This window comes from Pituophis catenifer, unplaced genomic scaffold (assembly GCF_029215685.1).
Source record: "Pituophis catenifer annectens isolate HBS135680 unplaced genomic scaffold, rPitCat1.0.hap2 SCAF_1, whole genome shotgun sequence".
Classification (NCBI taxonomy): Eukaryota; Metazoa; Chordata; class Lepidosauria; order Squamata; family Colubridae; genus Pituophis; species Pituophis catenifer.
Window position 1 is genome coordinate 162,587,427 of NW_027256881.1, and position 25,578 is coordinate 162,613,004.

Here is a 25,578-nt window from a genome sequence, read left to right on the forward strand (position 1 = left end):
TATTCCATATTCCCCATTAATTCTGTGCGTTTTTCACTTTGCTCCTCTGCTCCTACACTCTGTACCTTCCCCTGGGACCTAATTAACTTCAGTGGTACCTTCTTTATCATTCTGCCACAATTTGACCACCATGTTGATTTATTCTGTCTTTTCCTGTCCTTTCATGGGTTTCTCACATGACTCACAATCTACTCAGCCTACAGTCTTCTAGTTCAGAAAAGCATCACTAGCTTTGTGAGATGAGGTAAAATTGGAGCAGATGTTCAATGTCTTCCCTTTTACCAATAGAACAACCTGCTGTTTTTAATGTGACATTCCAGCGTGGGGAAGATTATCCAATAGATCTCTATTATTTGATGGACCTCTCATTTTCTATGGATGATGATTTGCAAACAGTGAAGAAATTAGGAGGAGATCTCCTTAAAGCTCTCCAGAGTATTACCAGACGTGCACGGATAGGTATGTACATTCTTCTAAAATATGCAACTGTCTTGTCACAGCAGTTGGAAGCACCTAACCAACTTTAGCTGATCTTGAAAAACACCTAATAAGAAACATACTCAACTAGTGGTCAATAAGACACCACTCTGAAACTCTAAGGCTGTTGAAATTACGAAAATATATTCCAGGTGGTAATAGTACAAATGGCTTAATATTATTGATAAGAAAATGGCATGGCAGTGTCCATGAATGGCCAAGAACTAAGCTTGACATCATTCTTATTTTTTCAAGTATTTCCAGCTACTAAGATTCTACTGAGATATTCTATACTATGAGATCTATTTATCATATCTTAATTGACATGTCTTAATTTTGTAAGAAATAGCCATTTTCAGAATTTTAACATTATATGCAATTATATTTTATAGCAAGCTTTCCTTTCTTTTGATTTGATATAATAAAATACCATACCATGGGAATAAAGGAGTGTAGGGTTCTGGAATCTGGTGCAATGATTCTGTAAGGAAGGTGTACATTATTTGGAATTAGATTAGGAGCCTTCTGTGTTACTATAGTTTCCACTCTTGAAGCCCTCAGATTTGGTCTCACAATGGTCAGCACTTGTCTCCACTTCAACCATTTTGAATAACCACCAAGGGCAACCAATACTTATTCTGGTGGCAAGAGTGCCAAATCAACTACTTAATGCCACTGCATGTACTTGCCCCATCCTTATCTCAGAAGGATTATCTCCACAGTGAATAATAAGGTATATCCCTGGGTGAAAAGCCCAGCGTGACAGTATCAAGATTTGTAATTTGTCAGCAATGGAGAAGTAGAAATATCAAAGGGAAGCCAGCCTGCCCCAAGCACGAAAGAGCTCCAGCATTGCAATTTGTAAATGGAAATTTTGCAAAGCGACATTTTGGACATTTGGACTGGAAAAATACAGGGGCATGATAATATTGAGAGATCAACACTAAAGCCTTTTGAGATAACTTCACCTCACATTGTGCTGCAAACCAAGATCCTACAAATAAGCTACAGGTTGGGGGAATTTAAGAAAGTGTTCCTCATACTACTAAATGAAATAGCAGAATTTACTTTTTTATGCTATACTGAGAGCCTTCGACTTAAATGGCTTTAAAAGAATATTAAATAATTCATGGAGGATAAAGCTACAAATATGCCTTAATAATATGCCTTCTCCAGGAGAGTTAGCATTGATTTGAATATCCGTTATCTTCTTGTCCTTCTCATAGATGTCTGATGAGATTTGACTGATTGTTGCAAGAAACAGAATGCTTGGCTAGGTAGGTCCTCAGTGCAGTCCAACCAAGCTCTTCTTAAGACAGTTGGTATCTCCAAAACAAGTCCTTGAAGGACAGAAGTTAGTAGAAAATGAGAGGGAATAGTATTTCTAAATGAAGGGAAAAGCATCATTTCTGTTTTGCACAACAGCTGTGTACAAGGAAAATAGCTATTCCTTAACAAAAGAAAAGATAAATATATATATTTATCCAACTGTATCTTGATTATTAAATGATACTGTAAAAGGTAAAGGTAAAGGTTCCCCTTGCACATATGTGCTAGCCGTTCCCGACTCTAGGGGGCGGTGCTCATCTCTATTTCAAAGCCGAAGAGCCAGCGCTGTCTGAAGACGTCTCCGTGGTCATGTGGCTGGCATGACTAAACACCAAAGGAGCACAGAACCCTTTTACCTTCCCACCAAAGGTGGTCCCTATTTTCCTACTTGCATTTTTTACGTGCTTTCGAACTGATAGGTTGGCAGAAGCCGGCACAAGTAACGGGGGCTCACCCTGTTACGCGGCACTAGGGATTCGAACTGCTGAACTGCTGACCTTTCGATCGGCAAGCTCAGTGTCTTAGCCACTGAGCCACCGCATCCCTTTTATTAAAGGATAATCAGTGGTGGGATTCAGCCAGTTCGCACCACTTCGGGAGAACCGATTGTTAACTTTCTGAGCAGTTTGGCAAACTGTTTGCTGGAAGAAATCATTAGGGCAGAAAACCGGTTGTTAAATTATTTGAATCCCACCACTGTGGATAATCCTTTATAATTTTAATAATTGTATGAATAGTCCTGTTTTTTCCTATAATTTTATTTTTAATGATATTTTCCTGAAGTGATTTATGGTTCTCCCATACACACATTTACATTGAACAAGGTTGACTATTTTTCCTTAATATTTCCTTTAGGTTTTGGTGCCTTTGTGGATAAGACTGTCTTGCCATTTGTAAACACCCATCCAGAGAAGCTCCAGAATCCATGCCCAACCAAAGAGACCAAGTGCCAACCACCATTTGCTTTCAGGCATGTGCTTAGCCTCACTGATGATGTACAGAGTTTTAAAGAAGAAGTAGGGAAGCAGAACATATCGGGGAATCTTGATGCACCAGAGGGAGGACTTGATGCCATGATGCAGGCTGCTGTCTGTGAGGTAATAGAATTGTGTGGAAATAGAATTGACTAAGGACCTTTTTGGGTTAAAAAATGAAGATGGTTTCACTAATTTATTATTTCCAATATATGCTACTTTTCCACAAATTCTATACAAATAATTTTCTGTTCAGGAGCATGAATGTAAGCCCATATAAATGCCGCTATTGACATGACACTATGATTATTTACATTTATATTGTGCTTGTTGTCAGTATGGGCAACTGAAACAGCTTGCAGGAAAAAAGTGACAAACTAAACATAATTAACAGTCCAGGATTTACACAGTTATTAAAACTAATATTTGTCTTCTGCTAAGGCTGATTTTTCACCTGGAATGAAACATCTGACTTCAATTATCATATCTTACTGTTTCTTTACGGTTTCTTAAGATTAAAAATTATTAGAAAATAAATTCTTTTTATGGTTCCTGAGGTTTGGTTGCTCTGTTCTTGGTTTCAATAAACACACTAGCTCCGTGATGGCAAACCTATGGCACGCGTGCCACAGGTGGCACACGGAGCCATATCGGTGGGCATGCGAGCTCAGCTCCAGTGCACATGTGCGCACTGGCCAGCTGATTTTCAGGCCTTCTGGGCCCATCGGAAGTCGGAAAACAGACTGTTTCCAGCCTCCAGAGGACCTCCAAGGGGGTGGGGAAGGCCGTTTTTGCTCTCCACAGGCTCCTAGAAAGCCTCTGGAGCCTGGAGAGGATAAAAAACAGGCCTACCCGGTCCACCGTGCCATCACGTGCCAAAAGCGAGGGGAACACGGGGGGGGGGGGGGTCGCTCGCACATGCATGGGGGGGTGCATAGAATTATGGGTGTGGGCACGCGCATGTGTGACCCCCCATGATCTCCCCGCTTTTGGCACATGATAGCAAAAAGGTTAGCCATCACTGCACTAGCTGAATCACAACTGAGGAGCTTTGGGAAGTAGAATGCCTCACATTTATTTTCTTTGTATCTCTGCCACTGAATTCAACCTTAGGGTAGGTCAGGAAAAATAAATTTTCATGAAGAACACTTTTGGTGGAAGATATCAGGAAGGGAAATGCTGAATATCTTTCCTTAGCAGCAGGACAGGTGCCTGTTAAAGCTGTGACATTAGATAAGCTTGCCTATCTTAGATCAAAAAATTGATCGATTCATCATGTTCCTTCCTGTATCAATGATTTTGTAATTTGTTATAATTTCTACTGCTTTAAAATTTGTTATACTTTAAAATCCAGAATATAATTGGCTGGAAGAATGTGACTCGCTTACTGGTCTACACAACAGATGATGGTTTTCATTTTGCTGGGGATGGCAAACTTGGAGCCATCTTAACACCTTTTGATGGACAATGTCACTTGGAAGACAATATGTATAAAAAAAGCAATGAATATGTAAGTATACAAGTAGCTGTCAGCTAACCCTGCTATATGATAAGTAGTTTTCTTTTTCAATCTAGAAATAGACTGGAAGTAACTAAAACAGCAGCTGGTCTGCACTATTTGCCCTCTAGAAATTAGAATCAAGAGGCCAATCATTTTCACAATAAAAACATGATTTACCGAATTATGTGCAATCCAATAAGCAATAATTATATTAAGAGCAAGATTTTATATTGTTTTTAGTTGCATCTACTGTGTTTTCCTGAAAATAAGACCCTGTCTTATATTTTTTTGAACCCCAAAATAAGCGTTTGGCCTTATTTTGGGGCATGTGGAGCAAGATGGGGCTCCTCTTGCTGTCTTATCTAATTTCCAGCTCTGCGTTTAAATATTTTTGGGGAGGCTTTATTTTCGGGGGGAGAGACTTATTTTAGTGCATGCACTCAAAAGCCCGATTGGGCTTATTATCAGGGGATGTCTTATTTTTGGAGAAACAGGGTAATTACACAATTGTATATATATTTCGATTATATATTTAGAGTAACATGTACTATACTTGTACCTCCATGTATGCACACACACACACCAATATACAAAGTGTGCTGCCTAAAAGAAATCCATGGAATAAAAAAAGAACAAACAAAATATTAAAATGTAGTAAGGCTATCTTCTGTCATTTATTAAAAAGACAGAAGATTATTAAACATTTATTAAAAAAGACAGAAGATTATTAAACAGTTATTAAAAGGAAGATGTGCCAATATTGTGTGAACACAGAAGCTATTTATATTCATTAAAGCTGTACAAGATTTTGGAGATTCTGGGGAAAAAATTAGTGGCTTTATTGAATAGCCGAAAGGGGCTGTCCTGTCCACAGCACTTCCTCTAATCCCTATAAACAGGAAGCATGCCCACTACAAACCCATTGTTCTGTTGGTCGTCCCATAACCCCTTTTGAAGAAAGGATGGCGAATGACAGAAGATCTTGATTGTTTAGGCAAGACTAGTGAGGATCACGTTCTGAGAGTGATCATCTCTAAAGCAAAAGGTCTCATAATCTGATCTTCTGTTACTCAAAGCCAGCGTTGCTCTCAGAGTGATGCTGCTTGAACTACCAGTCACATGGCATGGTGCAAAAGAGAGACAGAATAAAATAGTAGAATGCAATAAGGCATCCATACAATTATGAATATAGTAAGTAAGCATTCAGCAATTATTCCATTTTTTTCTATCTCAGTGGAGATTTTCTTGTGGCAAGAAAAAGTGGGAGGAGAAAAACAAGTGGGAAAATATGAGAGTTGTACAATGGTAGCTAAACAATACCTGAAAAGAGAGCTCTCATACCATTTCCTTGGTTCCATAGGATTATCCTTCTGTTGGTCAGTTGATACAAAAACTTAAAGAAAAGAAAATCCAGCCCATTTTTGCTGTTACCAAAAAAGTCTACGATACATATGAAGTAAGTAAATCTCCAATAAAATAGAAGATTTTATAAATTGTGTCACGTGAACAAAGCAAATGCTATTATGGTATCATGCCAGTGGTGGGTTGCTCCCTGTTCTGTCCGGTTCTTGCGAACCAGCAGTAAAAGCGGCGGGAGGCTCTGCCCGCCCGCCCAGACATTATAATGGATGATCTGCGCATGCGCAGAAGCTTCTGACCATGCACAGAAGCGTGCACACTCCCATTGCAAACTGGTAGTAAAGGTAAGTAGAATCCACCCCTGTATTATGCTGCATGAAAGCTCATAAGCTAATGCTTTTGGCATATTTGTTTTTTACTGATAGAAACTGAGCAAAATGATCCCCAAGTCTGCTGTAGGAAAACTGCAGGAGAATTCAAATAATATAATTCAACTCATCCAGCGTGCTTATAATGTAAGTGTTATTAATAATCTTCTTATCTTACTTAAGTCCGCTTCTAGCTCATAGGCTAGTATATATGATCTCTGGAAGCTGCCTGCAGCTCAACACATCTGTCTCTATCCGTTTCTCACTTCCAGGCAGCCTGACAACCTACTTACTTACTGCAGAATGTCATTCTTGCAGTGAAGAAACAGAAAATCTTGTGGCTTCTCATTTTCTCCCAATCCAGTTCTGGGAGAATAATATCTTTTGTCAGTGTTGGGATAAAAAAACCCATAATAGCTTCCCCTTCACTCCCCATCTAAGAGCTTAAAGCTAGTCTGTATATGTATAGGAAGTTCTTTTTTAAAATAAAATTTGTATTGTTTTTGAAATAACAATAAAAAAAAAGGAATAAATTCAAAAGGATATGCATCACTGTATCAAAAGGCTGCATAAAAAATAGATAATAAATGCTTAAAATAAATGAAAAAATATAACAGAAAAAGATACAGTACTGTAAAGAGATACAATTCTCTATGTAATTATTTAATACGAATATTATTTGTATTAGATAATTATAATGCACATATGGCATGTGTGTAAGGAAGATATATCTGTGGATTTCCATGCACCCATCATGCATAGGTGCAGCCCCAAAGAATTTGGTGTAGTCCTTGCAGTGAAAAAGTGTGCTAAATCAGCTATTTATTTAACCCCTTTGAAATATATTTAAATTCCTAAGAAAGTGTCAGGCAGAAGAAGTAAAAACAAAACAACTCTTCACTAGGATAACTGTAGCTGAGCTGACCATTTTGCTTTCCAGGCCAGAGAATAATGCATTCATTATAGGGAGAGAAAATCCAGCCATCTTCCAGAAAAAAATGTTGCTGTGACTGTCTCTTGGTTTGGAAGACTATGTACTTTCTGTAAGAAAGTAGCAGTCAGCTGTATTAGTGGATCATCACTTACAATAAGATATGTCATCAAAATGAGAGACACCAAAATTCTTTGGGGTTGTTTAATTTTATTTTTATTCTGTATGTAAGGAGTGTATAATTGTGAACTTACAGACAACAATATCTTGTTTTTCTTCCTCTGAATATGGTAATAAGACACTGGTTCTAGTCTTTCATCAAGTTTATTTTTATTTCATTTTAGGATTTATCTTCCAAAATTATTTTAGAACACAGCTCTGTGCCAAGCTCTATCAAAATCTCATATGATTCCTTCTGCCTTAATCAGATACATACAAAGAACCAACCACAAGGGGAATGTGACAATGTAAAAATAAATGATAAGGTAGGGGGTAACTCATATATTGTTTCTGTTGAAAAGTATTTTGACTGTAGTGTACATAGAAAGAAAAGGCTAGTAGTTTCTCCATTTCCGAAAGCATTTATGCCCAAAAAGTTTTTCATTTATTTACATACTAATTTATTTTGTAAGCCTGTTCACCAAACCTAAAGATTCTGTTGAAAAGTTTGTGATTTTTTTTTCTTTGAATTTAAAAGATACTATGCTCCATTCAAAATTCCTTCCCATTCCTTCTTTTTTTAAAAAAATGAAATTGACATAAAATTGTGGCACCCCCTTTCTTAAAAGATGTGCCTGAATCCAAGGGACAGATTCTTGACAGAATGTTACATCTGGAGACAATCTTCATTGAAGTTGCTTTTGCATACGTTTAGTGCCAGTTGTTTTATAAAATATATTTCCTGCTCAAGATAAACCTTGTTCAAGGTAGGACAAAATGTAGCTTTTAATACCGGAGTCAACGTATCTTGTCTGATACCCTTCAGCCTATATTTTGTGGCTTCTTCTTAGCTACTGAGCTTCAATGGATTCTGGCCTTGAAACCAGACCCTGGGACCCCCCCACCATCTCTCATCGGTTACTAGCAGAACATTTCTCTCTGCCCACTTCCAAACACAGGAAGCACACTAACTCCATAGATCCTCCACTTTGTAAGTGGCCCATTGAGGCAGCTCTGGAAAGATAAAGCCTTTCATTGCATGTAATACAAACGAGTGACAATAACCTTCAACATCAGCCCTCATGCAAGGCCAATAGAACTGACCTTTTACTAGCTTAAATGTTCTCTCTGGTCTAAGGTGACTAGATTTTAACATTGGTAAAGAGGGACATTGTAGGAGTGGCTTATTTTGTGGGCGTGGCTAGCTGGTCATGTGACTGGGTGGGTGTGGCTAGCTGGTCATGTGACCGGGTGGCCATGGCTATGTGTATAGGGTAAGGTGAACAGATTTTAACATTGGTAAGAAGGACACCATTGTGGGCGTGGCTTATTGTGTGGGCGTGGCTTGGAGGCCATGTGACTGGGTGGGCGTGGCTAGCTGGTCATGTGACCGGGTGGCCATGGCTATGTGTATAGAGACTACTCAGAGGGCTGAAAAGTCATTTCTGACAGGTCCTCACACTTTTGACTGGTCCTCACACTTATGACCATCCTCACATTTATGCCCGTGCAGCATTCTTAACAACCATGTCACTCATTTCACAACTGCTTCTCTTCACCATGGTGACAAGATAGGGCAAAAACGTAAAATGTGAGGACAGTCGTAAGTTCAAGGACTGGTCAAAAGTGCGAGGACCAGTCAAAAATAACTTTTTCAGCCCTCCGAGTAGTCCATATGCACAAAAGGACTAACCAGAGGGCTGAAAAAAGTCATTTCTGACAGGACCTCGCACTTTTGACTGGTCCTCACACTTATGACCATCCTCACATTTATGCCCGTGCAGCATTCTTAACAACCATGTCACTCATTTCACAACTGCTTCTCTTCACCATGATGACAAGATAGGGCAAAAATGTAAAATGTGAGGACAGTCGTAAGTTCGAGGACTGGTCAAAAGTGCGAGGACCAATCAAAAATAACTTTTTCAGCCCTCTGAGTAGTCCATATGCACAAAAGGACTAACCAGAGGGCTGAAAAAAGTCATTTCTGACAGGTCCTCGCACTTTTGACTGGTCCTCACACTTATGACCATCCTCACATTTATGCCCGTGCAGCATTCTTAACAACCATGTCACTCATTTCACAACTGCTTCTCTTCACCATGGTGACAAGATAGGGCAAAAACGTAAAATGTGAGGACAGTCGTAAGTTCGAGGACTGGTCAAAAGTGTGAGGACCAGTCAAAAATAACTTTTTCAGCCCTCTGAGTAGTCCATATGCATAAAAGGATACAGTAATAGAGAGGGATGAAGGAAGGGAAGGGAAATTAGAGTAGGAGTGAAGGTAAGAGAGGGAGGAAGAGAGGAGGAGAAGGAGAAAGGAAGAGGAAATAGGGAGGAGAAGAAGAGGGTGGGGGGAAGAGAAAGTAAGAAGGAAAGAAAAGAGAGGTGGTAGGTTTGAGGAGAAAGATTGCTGTACAATAAAAAAGATGAAAGGGAAGAAAGCCAACCCCAAACAAATATAAAGATATTAAGATAAAGAATGAATTGTTAAACTTTAAAGAATAAAAGAGAACAAATATGAATAACTAGCAATAATTAGAAATACACATACAAACATACAATGTATTTTCTTTGAACAGAATATTTGGCTGGTTCACAAATTTAAACAGTGTTTAGTCATTTCAATTTAATTTACAATTTCTATATTTCCTTTCTGCCATATTTATTCCTCATCTATTTTTTTAAAAAAACAATATTACCCTTCATCCTCATCTCTAATCTTAATCAAGTTCAATTTTTCCCTTCTATTCTATATTTTAATATAGAATCCTCACATTGTTTAATTATGTAATACAGTTGTTTAATACAAATTCAACATTTTAATATAAATCAATTAGTTATATATTTTTTGTATATTAATCAATATGAACATGAATATTCCAATTATTTCCATGCAATCCAATTTCTTACAAATCAATTAATTATATTTGCCAATAATAATAAACCAAATAATTTCCCCCATATATTCCTCCAAACCACAACTTAACCATTTCTGCTTTCAACACAGTATACAATTAATAGTATCTCAATTATTACAATTTCCTAGTTAAAAAGAGCTTTTTTTTCTTTTGTGTTTTAAAATCTTGAACTCTCCTCTTTTGCCCTAAATAATTTCCCATTGTTTGCACCTACCTTTTTTGGTGAGGAAAAGGAAAATAAATCTGCTGCCTAATTTTCCAACGTTGCAAGCAAACAGCAAAGCCAACAGCCTGTTTTACTTTCAGTTTCGTTTTGAGCTTGGTTTGCACAAAGAGAAAAAAAAAACTGCTGAGCAATTTAGCAAGAGCAGAGCCCTGCGCAAATCAGCTGAGAGGGGGAAGCCGAGCTAATCAACGTAAGGCGGCCCTTTGAAGGCAAGAGTTTAAACAGGTTTTTTCCCTCTAGCCATCAGCGGGGACTCAGGAGGCAGCCGGGACTCAGGAGGCAGAATGAAAAATCGGGACTTTTTTAAAACGCCGCGGGACGCGGGACAAATTGCTCAAAAGTGGGACTGTCCCGCCAAAAGCGGGACGTCTGGTCACCTTACTCTGGTCTCAAATCATCATGGTCATGTAAATCATCCAGCACTGTCTCTCTATGCTTTTCAGGTAGAAACAATTGCCACTTATTTCCAGAACTATCTGAGGGGTCCTTTTGTAGGCCACCACATTGTAGAGCTGCAATTGATCCCATTCTTTATGCAATAGATGGGCTTCCTTCAGTAAATCAGTCAGCAAAAACGTCAGCTAACTGCTCTTTAGGGCCTTCACAGTCAAGTTGTACAAGAGGGTCTTCAGCTTGATCCTTCCTCAAATCTTTCTTTATAAGAACAGGTAGACCTCCATCTCTCACTTGTACTGGATTACAATATAGCTTGGGGACACATATGGCAATGACCCCAATAGTTTCTGCCCCTATTGCTCCTCTAGTTCAATGTTCAACTCCTTGACACAGGTCTTGTATAACCTCTGGTGTCAACCAAATCCATTCATCAACAGTGGCTTTAGTTGTAAATCCTTCTCAATAGGTTGTCTGAATCTCTTTTTCCCATTCCTGGTCAATACTTTAAACTGAAGTGGAATCCAGAGGGGGCAACCAACCATTGCTATCCTCTGGCATCAAGTTTGGGTTATTACTCTTTTTTTCCCAAAATAAGACATCCCCTGATAATAAGCCCAACTGGGCTTTTGAGCGCATGGCAATAAGGCCAAGGGCTTATTTCAGAGTTCAAAAAAATATAAGACAGGGTCTTATTTTCAGGAAAACCCAGTAAGTTATTAGGTCCTTAGGTTATTAATTAGGAGCTTTACCAACAATTGTATCTTATTTCCAAAGTTCATACGTCTCTGTTGTAAATATCTCTGAAACATCCATTGTTGAATAATCCTTGACAACATAGAATTTTATTTAACCAAATGATATTCATAAAAAATAATTTGTAAATAATTAGATAAATAATTAATGAAATACACTGTCTCTACTAATTATTTTAAATGTCATTTGAGACTAGATGGGGCAGTCTTCTTTTTTTCTTACAGATTACCTTCCAAGTGCAAATTACAGCAACATCATGCATTGAAAATCAGACTTTTACTCTGCAGCCTCTTGGTTTCACAGACTTGACCACTGTACATATATACAGTCGGTGCAACTGTGAATGTGATGAGGAATTACCAAATAAATCTGATTGCAATGGACAAGGGACTATAAACTGTGGGATTTGCAGGTAATCTAACTATTTTAGCAACACAAGTCAAATATTTGCTATTAGGTAGTCCTCAGGTTATGACAGCAATTGAGCACCAGTTTGGTCTAATGTTTAAGGCACCTGGCCAGAAAACAGGAAACCATAAATTCAAGTCCCGCTTTAGCTATGAAAACCAGTTGGTGACTTTGGGCTCTTAGCCCACCTCATCTCACAGGGTTATTGTTGTGTGGAGGAAGGTGTGTTGGACATGTGATTATAAATTCTGTGATAACCAAAGCGATCATATAGTGCAACATCATATTGCTGTATCACTTAATGACAGCAGTCTCAATAGGTGCAGTTGCCATTGTAACTCCAGGACTATTTAGGTCATTAAGCAGGAAGAGGTGGGAATTCTGGGCAAGGAGTACAGGTGATGCACAGATGTCATGAGGCAGTGTGCAGATACTGCTGGCAGGTGATATAGACAGTGTGTGCTGGCAGGGGTGTGTGTGCTATGGATTATGGAGTTCCTGGCGCTATGTGAACTTGATTGTCCTCTTGCAGACATTTCATTACCAAACTAGGTAACATCATCAGTGCTAGAAGGCAGTGGTGATTGCTCTTGTTTGATATATGAGTGGCTTGCCCTATTAGTGTTGGTGGGAATGGTCTTGGTGGTCCCTTGAGTAGGCTGTTGTTTATTGTTACCTTGTTTGACTGAGTTGATTATTGGTCTAGTATTAATTTTGGTAATAATCTCTGTGTATCTGGCTTGCTGGTGAGGAGGTGTTTGGGTCTTTTTGGCTTTTTGATTGTCTCTTTTGAATGGTATATACCAGTGATGGCTAACCTTTTTGCCATCGCATGCCAGGAGAGGGGGGGCGGGGGAGGGTTGCGCATGCACGTGCCCACATACATGCTCGCGCAACCCCCCTCTCCCCCACTCCTGGTACATGATGGCCTGGTAGGCCCGTTTTTCTTTCTTACCTGGTTCCAGATCCTCTCTATTTATCTGGAAAGGGCAAAAACAGCCTTTCTCACTCCCTCGGAGGCCCTCCAAAGGCCTGAAACGGCCCATTTCCCGATTCCTGGTGGGACAGGAAGTGACATTTTTTGCTGTCCCCAGCTTCCGGAGCCTCTGTAGGAGTCTCTAGGAGCCTCTCTAGGAGTCTCTAGGAGCCTCTCTAGGAGTCTCTGGAGGCTGGGGACAGCAAAAAAGTCACTTCCTGTCCCACTGGGAGTCAAGAAATGGGCCCTTTCAGCTTCCGTAGGGTCTCCAAGGGAGTGGGAAAAGCTGTTTTCACCCTTCCCAGATAAATAGAGAGGATCAGGAGCCAGGTAAGAAAGAAAAACGGGCCTTCCCCACCCCCCCACACCCCCAGGCCCTCCAGACGCAGGAAATAGCCTGTTTCCCTACTTCTGGTGGGCCCAGAAGGCCCAAAAATCAGCTGGCCGGCACGCGCATGCACCCCAGAGCTGAGCTGGCGTGCCCACTAATATGTCTCTGCGTGCCACCTAGCATGCCTAGCAACCTGCTCGACATCGCTAATGCGCACTGAAAGCATCGAGGGACATATACGTACTTGGTGGTGGTGGCACTGGGTGGAGGCGGTCGTATGCAGGGTGTGGGGTGATGGTATTGGGTGCGATGGGATTAGGACCTCACCGGATGACGCAGCAAACAGCACCTTCCAGAATGCGCTGATGCCGCTAACACTAACGAGGGGTATGGTAATAAACAAGGGCGCGGTTTAAATGGGTTAATGGGAGGATGGGCTATATAAATGCCCCGTTCCTGGTGTAACGTAGCACCGATTTCATTCGTATTTACGAATCACAGTGTGTAGCCAGATGCGGATACGAATAAACCAGTGTGCCAAAAAGAGCTGAATAAGGCTGTTGCTGTGTTTTGATTGCGCCTCGCACGGCATTCCTGAGACCTGTGGCACGCGTACCATAGGTTTGCCATCACGGGTATATACTATGTAGATGCTTGCTGTTTATGTCTATGTAGTATTGATATCTGATTTGTCATTGTCAGGGTTCCAGGAATTCTCTAGCATTTTTGGACTTGGCTTGGTCTAGGATATTCAGAGTTTCCCAATTGAAACCATGGTTAAGTCTGTCCATGTGTTGTAAAAATAAGGAGTTTTCATCATGTCTTCTGAATGCTAGTTGGTGTTCATAGATGTACTCTGCTAGTCTTCTGCCTGTTATAGTTTTGAAAATGAATTTGATTTGTAGTTTGGTTTTTCTTTTTCTAGCATGTCTCCAGGAAGTAATCTTCATGAGGGTTGTCGGCCTTTATGTGTGTTCTGGTGTGATGGTCTATACTAATTGTTCCTTGAGGTTTTCCACAGTGTGCTGATATTCGTTTAGTCTGAGGTGTGCAATCATGATCATCAGCCATATAATTTTATGCTTACTTTCTTGGGCCATTTTCCATCCAGCTGTACAGTTTATTGGAAATTTGTATTTCACCCTGGTGGGCAGGGCATGCACCTGGAACCATGAAGACCACTCCTACCAACACTGACAAAGCAAGCCACTAGTGCATAAAAGAGAGCAAACCCCACTCCCTTCTAGTACCAATGTTACCTTCTAGTAGACATTTGGTAATGAAACTTCTGTAAGAAAACCAAGTTCAGAGTGTACCAGGGACCCCACAGATCTACTCTGAGGTACACATACTGTCTTTTATTGCTATAGAGTACCTCAAACTTCATAGGAGCTCCTCGGGGGAAAAAAGCAACTTGTGGGAGTGAGTTGCAACCTTCCTTGCTCACTACCCTGTTGACTTTGTTGTGGAAAGCCAGCAAGGAAGGTGGCAAATGGTGATCATATGATTATTGGGGGGGTGGGTGGGGGAGGGTGCTGTTATGGCCAGAACCTCAAGAAACAGTTATAAGTACCTCTTGTTCAGCACCATGGTAACTTTGAATGGTCGCTGAAAAATTTATTGTAATTTAAGGACTAGCTATATATCAATATTTTTATGTAGAATGTCTATAAAAAAACTGTTCTCATAGAAAAAAGAAATGCCTACTTGAATTTTTTCAAGGCAAGGAACTTAACTTGAGAACAATAAATAGTAATAAAAAACATTTTGGGGAGGGCTCATGGTCTCCCAGTTTCTAGACTAATGCCTTAACCACTACATCAAACTGGCCCTCTGAGTACCTGCCTAGCAAATATTTCATACTGAATCATTTTCTTATCAAATTCACAAATCTTCTGGGTAATTTTTAACACATGCATAGTATACAGAAACTTTTAAAAAATGTAAAACATAAACTTATGAAACAAAGTAGAAATAAAAAAATCTGATTGTATATATTTATAAATGTAATACTTGCCTGAAACCTTTGTGATTGTTGCAAGTGAATTCAAATAGCAGTTTACTAACCTGAGGAGAATAGTGTAATCTGTACAGTCTGAGCAGCAGAGGCATCCATGGGCTGGACTAAAAAGAAATTAGTAGAATAATTCTATGCCTCTCCATCCAGAAGTAAAATCCAGTGGGAATCCTTCTTTGTTGAGTATATATGGATGCAAACTGTATAGTAACAGATTATAAATACAGGTAAAAGAAACTGTAGTTGAAAATAAGGATGAGCATGCTAATGTTGCTTGCTAACGCTATTCTTTGATGTTGAATATTTCTTCTTTCATGCCAGGTGCAATGCTGGCTATGTTGGAAAGAATTGTGATTGTAAGACTGGAGGCAAAACCAGTAAGGAACTGGAAAAAAGTTGTCGAAAGGACAATTCTTCAGTCATTTGTTCTGGCCTGGGAGATTGTGTATGTGGACAATGTATTTGCCATACTATGGCAGATAGCAAAAAGCATATTTATGGTCCCTTCTGTGAATGTGATAACATGAACTGTGAACTTCACAATAATCTAGTGTGTGGAGGGGAAGGTAAGTGACTGATGAAAGCTGAATATGAAAATACCAAATTTACCTCCTCTGGCCTTTGATACTATTACTCCAGACATTTTTACTATAAGCTGTAAAACATGATTCCCATTTTGCACTCTATGTTATTTTTCTGCATTTTACAAAGAGCTGTATAAATAGCACTTTGATCCACACTGTGTAATCTGGAAGTAAAACAGCTGATAACCATATACCTGGGATGAATTTATGTGTTCCTATAAATAAATATTGACTATTTTCTTTAGAATATTGCTTACTTCAGTTTTTGAACATCCAGTTTGCCAAGGACAAGCTGTTCTTGCATTTTTTAATTTGATTTATATGCCGCCCTTCTCCGGAGACTCAGGGCGGCTTACAATGCGTTAAGCAATAGCCTTCATACTTTTGTATATTTATACAAAGTCAGCTTATTGCCCCCACAAACTGGGTCCTCATTTAACCTACCTTAGAAAGGATGGAAGGCTGAGTCAACCTTGAGCCTGGTAAGATTCGAACCTGCAGAAATTGCAGGCAGCTGTGTTAATAACAGGGTGCAACACTACAGTGTTTTTCATATGATGCACAGAATTCCAGGGCTTCTGTACCTGCAGTGGGTCACTTGTGAATGGTTGGCCATCTGCAGCAGAGTGCTGGCCTGTATTTTAACTTAATAACTCTTTCTAGATAATGTGGATGTTATGTGTCAAGGAAGATGCAAAGAAATGCTTTTGGTCCTAACCTCTCCAATTTCTCTTTTCAGCAAGAGGTTCTTGTGACTGTGGGAAATGTAAATGTAACCCAGAATATGACGGCACTGCCTGTCAGTGCCTAGCTTCAACAGAAAAATGCCAGAATAAGAATGGGAACGTGTGCAGTCTCCGTGGGCAATGTCAGTGCAATACATGCAAATGTAATGGACGCTATCAGCCCCCTCTCTGTGAGGACTGCCCAAGTTGCCAATCTCCCTGTGCCAAATATATGTAAGTGATATGCGGGAATTGTCTACTTTGATCCAACTCCTTATCATCACTTAATTTCACTTTGCTACTTGTAATATATGAATCAATCAGCCTGACATCAATACCTGGAAGATTCTGGAAAAGATAATCAAATACTTAAAAGCGAGCAAAGCTATTACTGGAAGCCAACATGAGTTTGTAAAAAAGAGATCATGCCAGACAAATTTTAATGCATTATTTGACAAAATGACTAAATTAGTGGACTAACACAATGCTAGTATACTTGGACTTCAGTGAGGCACTTGACAAAGTAAGCCACAACCTACTTCTTGGTAAGGTAGAAAAATGAGGGATCAACAGCATCTGCCTGATGGATTCATAACTGACTTGAACTACATTCAACATGCCATCCTCAATGGAACTACATTTACATGGAGGAAGCATGCAAGGTTCTGTCTTAGGCCAGTACATTTTCATAAATAATTTCAATGACAGGATAGAAGGGGAACTCATCAAATCTGCAGATGACACCAAGCTGGCAGGAATAGGCAACACTTTATAAAATAGGCTCAAAATACAGAAGGATCTTGACAGACTCGAATGCTGGGTCCTATCCAGTGGTGGGTTTCACATTTTGTTATCACCGGTTCACTCTGCGCGTGGATGCTTGCTTCACGCACTTGTGCGCCTTCTGCACATGCACCTGGCCTCAAAAACGTACCTAAATAGGATGGCATAGCGGGCGGGAGAAGGGGTGAACTGGGGCGAACCGGCTGAATACCACCTCTGGCCCTATCCAACAAAATGCAATTCAGTGGTGAGAAAAGTTAGGTTTTATACTTAGGGAAGAAAAACCAAATGTACAGCTAAAGAAAAGGTACCTGGCAGTAACTATGAGAGGAAGCTAGGAGTCCTAATGGACAGCCACTTAAATGTGAGCCAGCAGTGTGCAGCCAAAAAAGGCAATGCAATTCTAGGCTGTATCAACAGAGGGATAGTATCAAGATCACATGAAGTATTAGTATTTATACTGCTGTGGTGAAACCACACTTGGAATACTGCATCCAGTTTTGGCCACTATGATATAAAAAAGATGTTGATGTTCTAGAAAGAGTACAGAGAATGGCAACAAAGATGATTAGGGAGCTGGAGGCTAAAACATGAAGAACAGTTGCAGGAACTGGGTATGTCTAATCTAACGAAGGGATGGACAAGGGATGATATGATATGAGACTAATCTTCCAATATTTGAGGAGCTGTCGTAGAGAAGAGGGGGTTAACTTATTCTCCAAAGCACCTGAGAATAAGACAAAAAGTAACCGATGGAAATTTATTAAGGAGAGATGTAACTTCAAACTAAGGACAAATTTCCTAGCAGATTAATCAATGGAATGGCTTTCCACCAGAGGTTGTGGATGCCCCATCACTGGAAGTTTTGAAGAAAAAAATTGAACGGCCTTTTGTCTGGAATGGTATAGGGTCTCCTACTTGAACAGGGAGTTGGACTAGAAGACCTGCAAATCCCTTCTAACTGTTATTCTGTAATAATGCGATCCTAAAGGAATATGCCATCTTATTCCATGACTTCTAGATTTACTTAGGAGCCTGTGTTGAAGATCACTGTCTGTCAGTCCTCCCTCTGTTCAAAACTCAAGAAAGAAGACCCCCAACTCCATTGATTTAGAGAAGAGGTACTTTTACTACGTTTGAAGTGATAGCAGTGAAAGCAAGGCAAGATCTGATTCAACAGTTGCAGATTGAAAGTCACCCCAAATCCCTCCCCACAAGATCCAGCTGTGTGAGTCCAATCATTATCCAGTATGATAGTGTAGAAAAGCCCATCTTCAGGTATTTCTTCCATCTGGAGTCTCAGGACAGTTGGCCTTGACAGAGTATAAAAACCTCCCTTCAGCAGCACCATATTTCATGAGTGCAAACCTCCCTTTCAGTTCTCAAGGGACTACACTAGCTCACTTCCCCATCCCAAATATCCGAGACCCCCCCTCCCCGTTACTATGGCAGCCGATACCAAGCACGCTGAAGAAACCCATGCTGGAGATCTGGCTGACACTGTCAGAAATCCTTTGAGAGTAAAAGTATCCAAGGAATTTGAGACATAATGAGCTGCAGTAAACATTTTGCTTGCACACTCTTTCCTTTAGTGTTGCTGTAAAGAGAAATTGGGCTACTGTCATTTCTTTTTTAGATTATATCTGACATTTCAGTACAAAGGAAAAATTCTGTAGCTAGTCTTCATAAAATCATTATTTGTTAAACTAGATTACATATTAAAATTAGCTAGAGTTTAAGGTTTGGAAAATGATTTAAATTATAATTAATTATCCTACTTCAGACATATTTTGCAAACATGAAGCTTTCTGGAAAAGATTCTAATGCTGGGAAAGGTGGAAAGAAAGAGAACAACAGGATAACCAGTAGCAAGATGGATCTGGTTAAAGACAGATTATCATAGAGAAAATCTGTGTGGTTGTCAAGAGTTGACATAGATTTGATAGCCTAGTCTATCAATAGTTAATTGAAAAGATTAACAGAAGAAAAGATATTCTTCAGAATAACAGGAAAACAAAGTTGGAAGGGACCTTAGAGGTCTTCTAGCCCAACCCTCTGCTCAAGGAGACTTTATTCCATTTTGGACAAATGGCTGCCCAATCTCTTAAAAACCTCCAGTGATGGAGCACCCACAACTTCTGGAGGCAAGTCGTTCCACTGATTAATTGTTCTAACTGTTAGGAAATTTCTCTTAGTTCTAGAGAGATGTTCAATTAGGAAATCTTTCTTAGTTCTAGATATGTTTCCATCCATTGCTTCTTGTCTTGCATTCAGGTTCTTTGGAGAATAAGTCAATCCCTTTTTCTCTGTGGCAAACCCTTGGATATTGGAACACTGCTATCATGTCACCCTTTGTCCTTCTCTTCATTAGCTATCAGTTAAATGCTTTGAACAAATTTTACAGTACCAATAATGCAGTAAAATGTTTTTTCTATAATTACATCTTTTTATGATTTTTTTAAAAAAAGTGTGTTGCTAATAGTTCATTGGTCTTTGGGTATATAAGTATCTTAATCTATAAATGCAAATGAATTGCTTATCAATAACTTAATAACATTTATTAAATCTATAGGAATGTTGACACCACTAGAACCTTTCCTACCTTAATCTGGCTAATTAAACTTTTAACCTTTGAGTTTGTGACTGGAATAGTGATTGTAAGCTATCATCAAATATATTGTAAATGGAAGTAAATTTCCCTGGTTTTTGGGGGGAGGGAATAGGATAAACAGTTCTGGGTTCATTCTGTCAAAGAGTTCCTGATATAATACTTTAAAATTTAATTGTAACTCTCTTTTTGGTAGACTGAGCAAGTTATTGCCAAGCTTTGTGCATCATTAAACTTTTTAGGTTTAAGTGATACCTTGTGCAAATATTCCTCTACTTACAACCATTTGTTTAGTGATCATTTGAAGTTACAATGCACTAAAAAGTAACTTTTGATAGTTTTATATACTTATAACCATTGCAGCATCCCTATGTTACATAATCAAAATTCAGATGCTTGACAACTGGCATGTATTTGTGATAGTTGCAGTGTCCTATGGTCACGTGATCACCTTTTGCGACCTTCTGATAAGCAAAGTCAATGGGGAAGTCAGATTCATGTAACTGTGTTACTAACTTAACAACTGCAATGATTCACTGAACAACTGTGGTAAGAAAGATTGTAAATGGGGCAAAAATTGCTTAACAACTGCCTTTCTTAGCAACAGAAATTTTGAGCTCAATTGTGGCCATAAATTGAGGATTACCTGTACTGTCTTTTTCCACAGTAACAGGCTGCTGCTGCTACTTCTTCAAACTTACTATATACTAACTCATATTTTCTTAGCAATTATACATTCATTTTAAAGCAAGGCTTTGATTTAAAAACAACAAATTCAAATTCACATTGTTCTCTTAAAAATCAAAGACCTTTGGAGGCATGATAAAATCTGAAGCAATTCTAAAACATATTTGATCACCCAATGTGATATACTGGTTTGTGATTTAAGATACAGAACTGAAGAAGTTCATTGATACTTTAGACAGATCACTAGTCCAGCATACTGTATATGCATGGGGTACTCCCTTTCAACTGATCAGAATGAGATAATAGATAGATGATAGATTAGCTAGCTAGCTAGCTAGCCAGATAGACAGACAGAGAGATAGATAAAGGTAGAGATATATACTGTAGATACTGTTATATGGTTATGTTATGTTATGTTATGTTATGTTATGTTATGTTATGTTATGTTATGTTATGTTATGTTATGTAACACATTCCCAAGCTATCATGGTGAGAATCAATATGATCAATTGTTTATCATTTCTGATCTATATTCTACTTCCATTCAAATTACAGAACATAGCAAACTCTATGAGACAACTATATAGTGCCTTTGCGCACAAGATGAGTATGTTAATTTTCAGAGCTTCCCTAAGCTGCTCCATTCGATACAAAAAGATGTAAACTATTTAGTAAACATGCAAGGCATAGTTAGTTATGTGTAATTACAGCTTTGCCCTTTTGATGTTGTTGTTGATTAGCCTTTATTTCTTTCTGAAATATCTAGGTATGCACAAATTTAGCAAATAGAAATTTATTAGTAGGGCCCATGCACACATTACAGTCTCTTCCCATCATTATTCAACACCCAGGGAAATGTCCAATCATCCTAATTTTCTCTCAAAAAAAATCTTGATCTTATTTTTAAAAATATGGCAGCAATGCATATTCTAATAAACAAAAAGTAGAGCTCATTGTAATAACACATACAAATGCACAATAACAAATTTAATTTAAATCCCAAAGTACATCATTTTTATTATTCATGTTTTGGTCTTTATGTTAATAGAGAGACAGTGAGCCAGCTACTATATTGTCAGTATAAAGGGTTAAGCAGAACTTACCTTAAACTATTTCCATTGATTTTCCAACCTATTCAGGAATTGGCATCAATTCATTACTGTCTGTAGATTTTGGTATTAAAAATACAAAGAGGGAGTCTCCAACAAATCCTAGGCTCCTAGAGAGATATCTGTTGTACAACTAGATTTTATTGCTCCACTTCAGGTTCAGATTATTTATATCATAAAATGGTTTGGAAGGAGTCTCATTAGTATATTACCTCAGTCTCTCTTCTCCTTAGTAAACAATACCAGTTGACCAGGGACAATTAATGTAAACCAGGGGTGAAATGCTCCTGGTTCCGACTGGTTTGCTGGATCCGGTAGCAATGGCAGCGGATGGTACGGAGAACCGGTAGCAAAAATCCCTCCCCCCCCCCCGCATGCCCAGCTGAGTCGCACGATCATCAGAGGCTTTTTTTTTTTACTTTTAAAAGCAATGCTTTTAAAAGTAAAAAAAAAATTGTGCGCCACAGCTGATCACCCCCCCAACGCACTGTTCTACTTACCGCATACCTCCTTTTGGCATGCACTGTGCACATGCACCTCGCATTTGGTGCATGGTGCGCATTGCGCATGCGCAGCCAGTGAACCAGTAGTAAACCGGTTCAGATTTCACCACTGAGAGATCTCATCTATTTGAGGTTAGCTCAAATTTTTCATCCTCCTGAAACAGAACTTACATAGTATGTATTTTAATAAGTTTGGATTCTCTCAGCTTTACATCCTCACTTACAATATGCTATAATATGCTATATAAAATATAGATTTGTAATGGTTCTGTTATGAAACTTTTTTAAAAAAAGCTTTGCTTCTTGTTTGTTTGTTTTTTAGTTCTTGTGTTGAATGTCTTGCTTTTGGGAGTGGTCCGTTTCAGAAGAATTGCTCTGATAATTGTTCAAATATTGCTCTTGAAAGTAAAGTGCAACCAAAAAGTAAAGAATGCAGGGAGAAGGATTCACAGAATTGCTGGATCTCTTACACAATGTTTCAGACTGACGGAGAAGAGCAATATTCTATTGCAGTCAACCCTGAGAAAGGTATGCTTAGTGCCACATCACCAAAAACTAACATCTGTTCTCCATTGTAATATCTCTTGACTAGAAATGGCATTAGTGCTGTGTTGGTCACAGCCAGTAACAGAAACAGATCTTGGCCTTCATTGTGTAAGTAATGGGAAAAGAGGCAACTTGTATTGTTCAGCATTTTGAGAGGATCTCATGAGGATTTTTCTTCCTTGTGATAGAAGACCCTGTAGGAATTAGTGAGTCAGAATTAGTTAAGAGGTCTCCCTGATGGGATGGCAAACCCTGCCACTGACAGAATATGTGGCCTTTAAAGAGTTTCTGGCAATCTCATATGGAGATTCAGGATCTGTTATTTATATAGGGAAAAGTTTTTGAATTCTGCCTCATCTTTATCCATTAAAAAAAGTTTACCACTAGCATGTAATATATGCAAACAGATATAGTCTTATAAAAACATACCTAGCGCTCAGTCAAGCACACGTATTTTAATCATTTTTCCTTCTTCTCTTAGAATGCCCCCAACCCCCAAACATTGCAGCCATAGTGGGGGGCACTATAGCTGGAGTGGCTCTTATTGGGCTTCTTCTTCTCCTGGCTTGGCGGCTAGTGGCAGAGTTGATTGATCGCAGAGAATATCACAGATTTGAGAAGGAAAAATCCAAGGCCAAATGGAATGAGGTAAGATGTTTAACTCTTGTGGCGAGATATAAAGGAAGGAGAAGAACCTCTTGTGTCGTTTTCTTCCTGTATTTGAGTTATTAATCAAAGTAATTGATTCAGCTTGGGGTACTTGGGCAGGCCTTTGGTTTAGATTCTATCGTCTTCCTGCTGTTTATTTTGGGTTTTATCACGTTAAATGAGTGTATAATTGTCCATCTGAATCCTGATCTACTTTTGAAATATTAGGTTTTATTAACAGCTAAAGGTTTCTGATGTTTTATTGACAGGCTGACAATCCTCTTTTCAAGAGTGCCACTACCACTGTTGTGAACCCCCGATTTAATGGCCAATGAAATGAAACTTCAGCAACAGTGTAAAGCACAAAGAAACTCTTCAGCAGAAAAACAGAAGATGAATCCATTTGCTTTTCCTAAATCAACCGTTATTGCTGTATAATATTAGTTATTTTTGAGAAAACCATTCTGTGGGTTTTCTGATTCATAATTCTATTCCATTTTTTTTTAAAAAAACTAAGCATTAGAGAACTTTACTGCATAACTCAGATGAAGCACTCAGAACAACTAGGCCTCTTCCATTCATCAACCACACAAACTGTAGAAATTTGAATTTTCATTTGTGAAATTACCTAAAACTCTACTATATTACTATATAGTATGTAAATAAAATTGCCAACTGCCACTCAGGGAGTTCTTTTAATTAACAATTTTGCTTAATTAACAATAAGGCCTATTTTAAGGTGAGGTACATAGTGAGAAGGTGATGAGCTATTACCACAAACTGGCAATTTTCCCAAGTAAGCACTATGTTGAATTCAAAACAATCAGAGCAGAGCAGCCAATCAGCATTCAGTCCCTTTGCTTTAAATTGTTGCATTTACTACCTCAGAGGGCTTCCAGCACTTAACACATTTCTAGCATTGCTCTTTCCATACATATTGCCTATATGTACCTATGTGTATGCTTGTCTTTTAGTTTACAAAACCAGGTGAGTAGTCAGAAAATATTGGGGGATTTTTTGTGTGTGGGGGGGAATATTTGGCTATTGTGGAATAGCGTCAAATGGCTTTGGCTCATCCATGATTGTAGGTCAGCAAGCTTTGTGAGGTCTTGTCCAGCAAACCCAAAATTTTGTTTCTGGTTGTAAGGGACAAGTCTGAAGCTATTATCAAATGAATTAGAAAATCCATAAAGACTTTTATTCACCTGGTGCTATATCAGGGATCTGATGATCTGATAACTTTGAGGAGCAGATTATGAACTGAGGATGAGATTCCTTTTGCCAGATGTCTTGTCTGGATAGCAATCGGCCATTGAAGCCCCAGTAATAGGATTGTTTTAAACAATAACATGTTGGTAAAAATGTATTTGCATTTCTTTTCCACTGTTCAGAATGTTTTGTTAGTCCAGAAAAATGAGTTTTTCCAAAAGTATTACCCAGTGAGTGATAAGACTGAGTGGTAACTTCCATTTTCCGGTTTAAACTTAACTATATCAGCTGCTGAATATAGAAAACCCTTCTACTGAAAAAATGCTGACAGATCCACAAATTATGGTATAGCTTTCTTTGGGCTGTTGATTAGCGCTACATTCAAAGAACATGCTAAGTCATAAATCAGGCAAACCATATTATGATTGATGAGATGCATGAACAGAGTTTTATCCTGGTTTACCAATTGAATTAAACCATTTTTACTAATTTGGTTAAATTGGTTAAGTCCACAGAATATAAGCAAATGCAAAGCCAAGCAGCATGAGACATAGTAGCAGATGAGATGTTTGAAAGCTGTGTGTTTCATTTTTGATCTATTGACATATGTAAATCCTAAATTTTCAGCACTGTAGACATCAATTGCTGACATGAAAGCACAAATTCTGGACACTACATGAGGAATAGTATTGTCACAAGTTACAACCCATTTTAACAAATTTTAATTAATAGAGTGGTATATGAATTAAAACTTCTTTGTGGGTTAAAAAAAAAACCCTGTAGTTCTACAGAAAAAGATTGGTTTGATCAGGCAAGCTGTATGCAACCAAGATGAAACAAGATAATTGCAGTCACTTTAGCACTGTATATTAAAGTTTGTCAATTCTCAAGATGCTAGGCATGACCCTCCACAGGGAGAGAAAATGGCAAGACAACAATTGGAAATGAAATTCTCCCGTTTTGTATTAGCACTGCAATGTATCACATGTATAGGTATGAAGGGAGCAGTATTTTTGATGTCACAAATGTGCATAGCATTGTTTTCATAAA

The 25,578-nt window shown here is 38.7% G+C and overlaps 1 protein-coding gene across 1 annotated transcript; it reads left to right on the forward strand.

Annotated features, from left to right (window-relative positions):
• Nucleotides 1–341: 341 nt before the first annotated feature.
• ITGB2 (integrin subunit beta 2) lies at nucleotides 342–23,695 on the forward strand. The gene is made up of 12 exons (XM_070956740.1): nucleotides 342–459; nucleotides 2,662–2,903; nucleotides 4,135–4,290; nucleotides 5,642–5,737; nucleotides 6,066–6,155; nucleotides 7,284–7,424; nucleotides 11,619–11,806; nucleotides 15,448–15,696; nucleotides 16,454–16,669; nucleotides 22,448–22,653; nucleotides 23,153–23,319; nucleotides 23,589–23,695. Exons 1-12 carry the CDS (start codon nucleotides 357–359, stop codon nucleotides 23,652–23,654), a joined length of 1,920 nt encoding a protein of 639 aa, XP_070812841.1. The 5' UTR covers nucleotides 342–356; the 3' UTR covers nucleotides 23,655–23,695.
• Nucleotides 23,696–25,578: the final 1,883 nt, after the last annotated feature.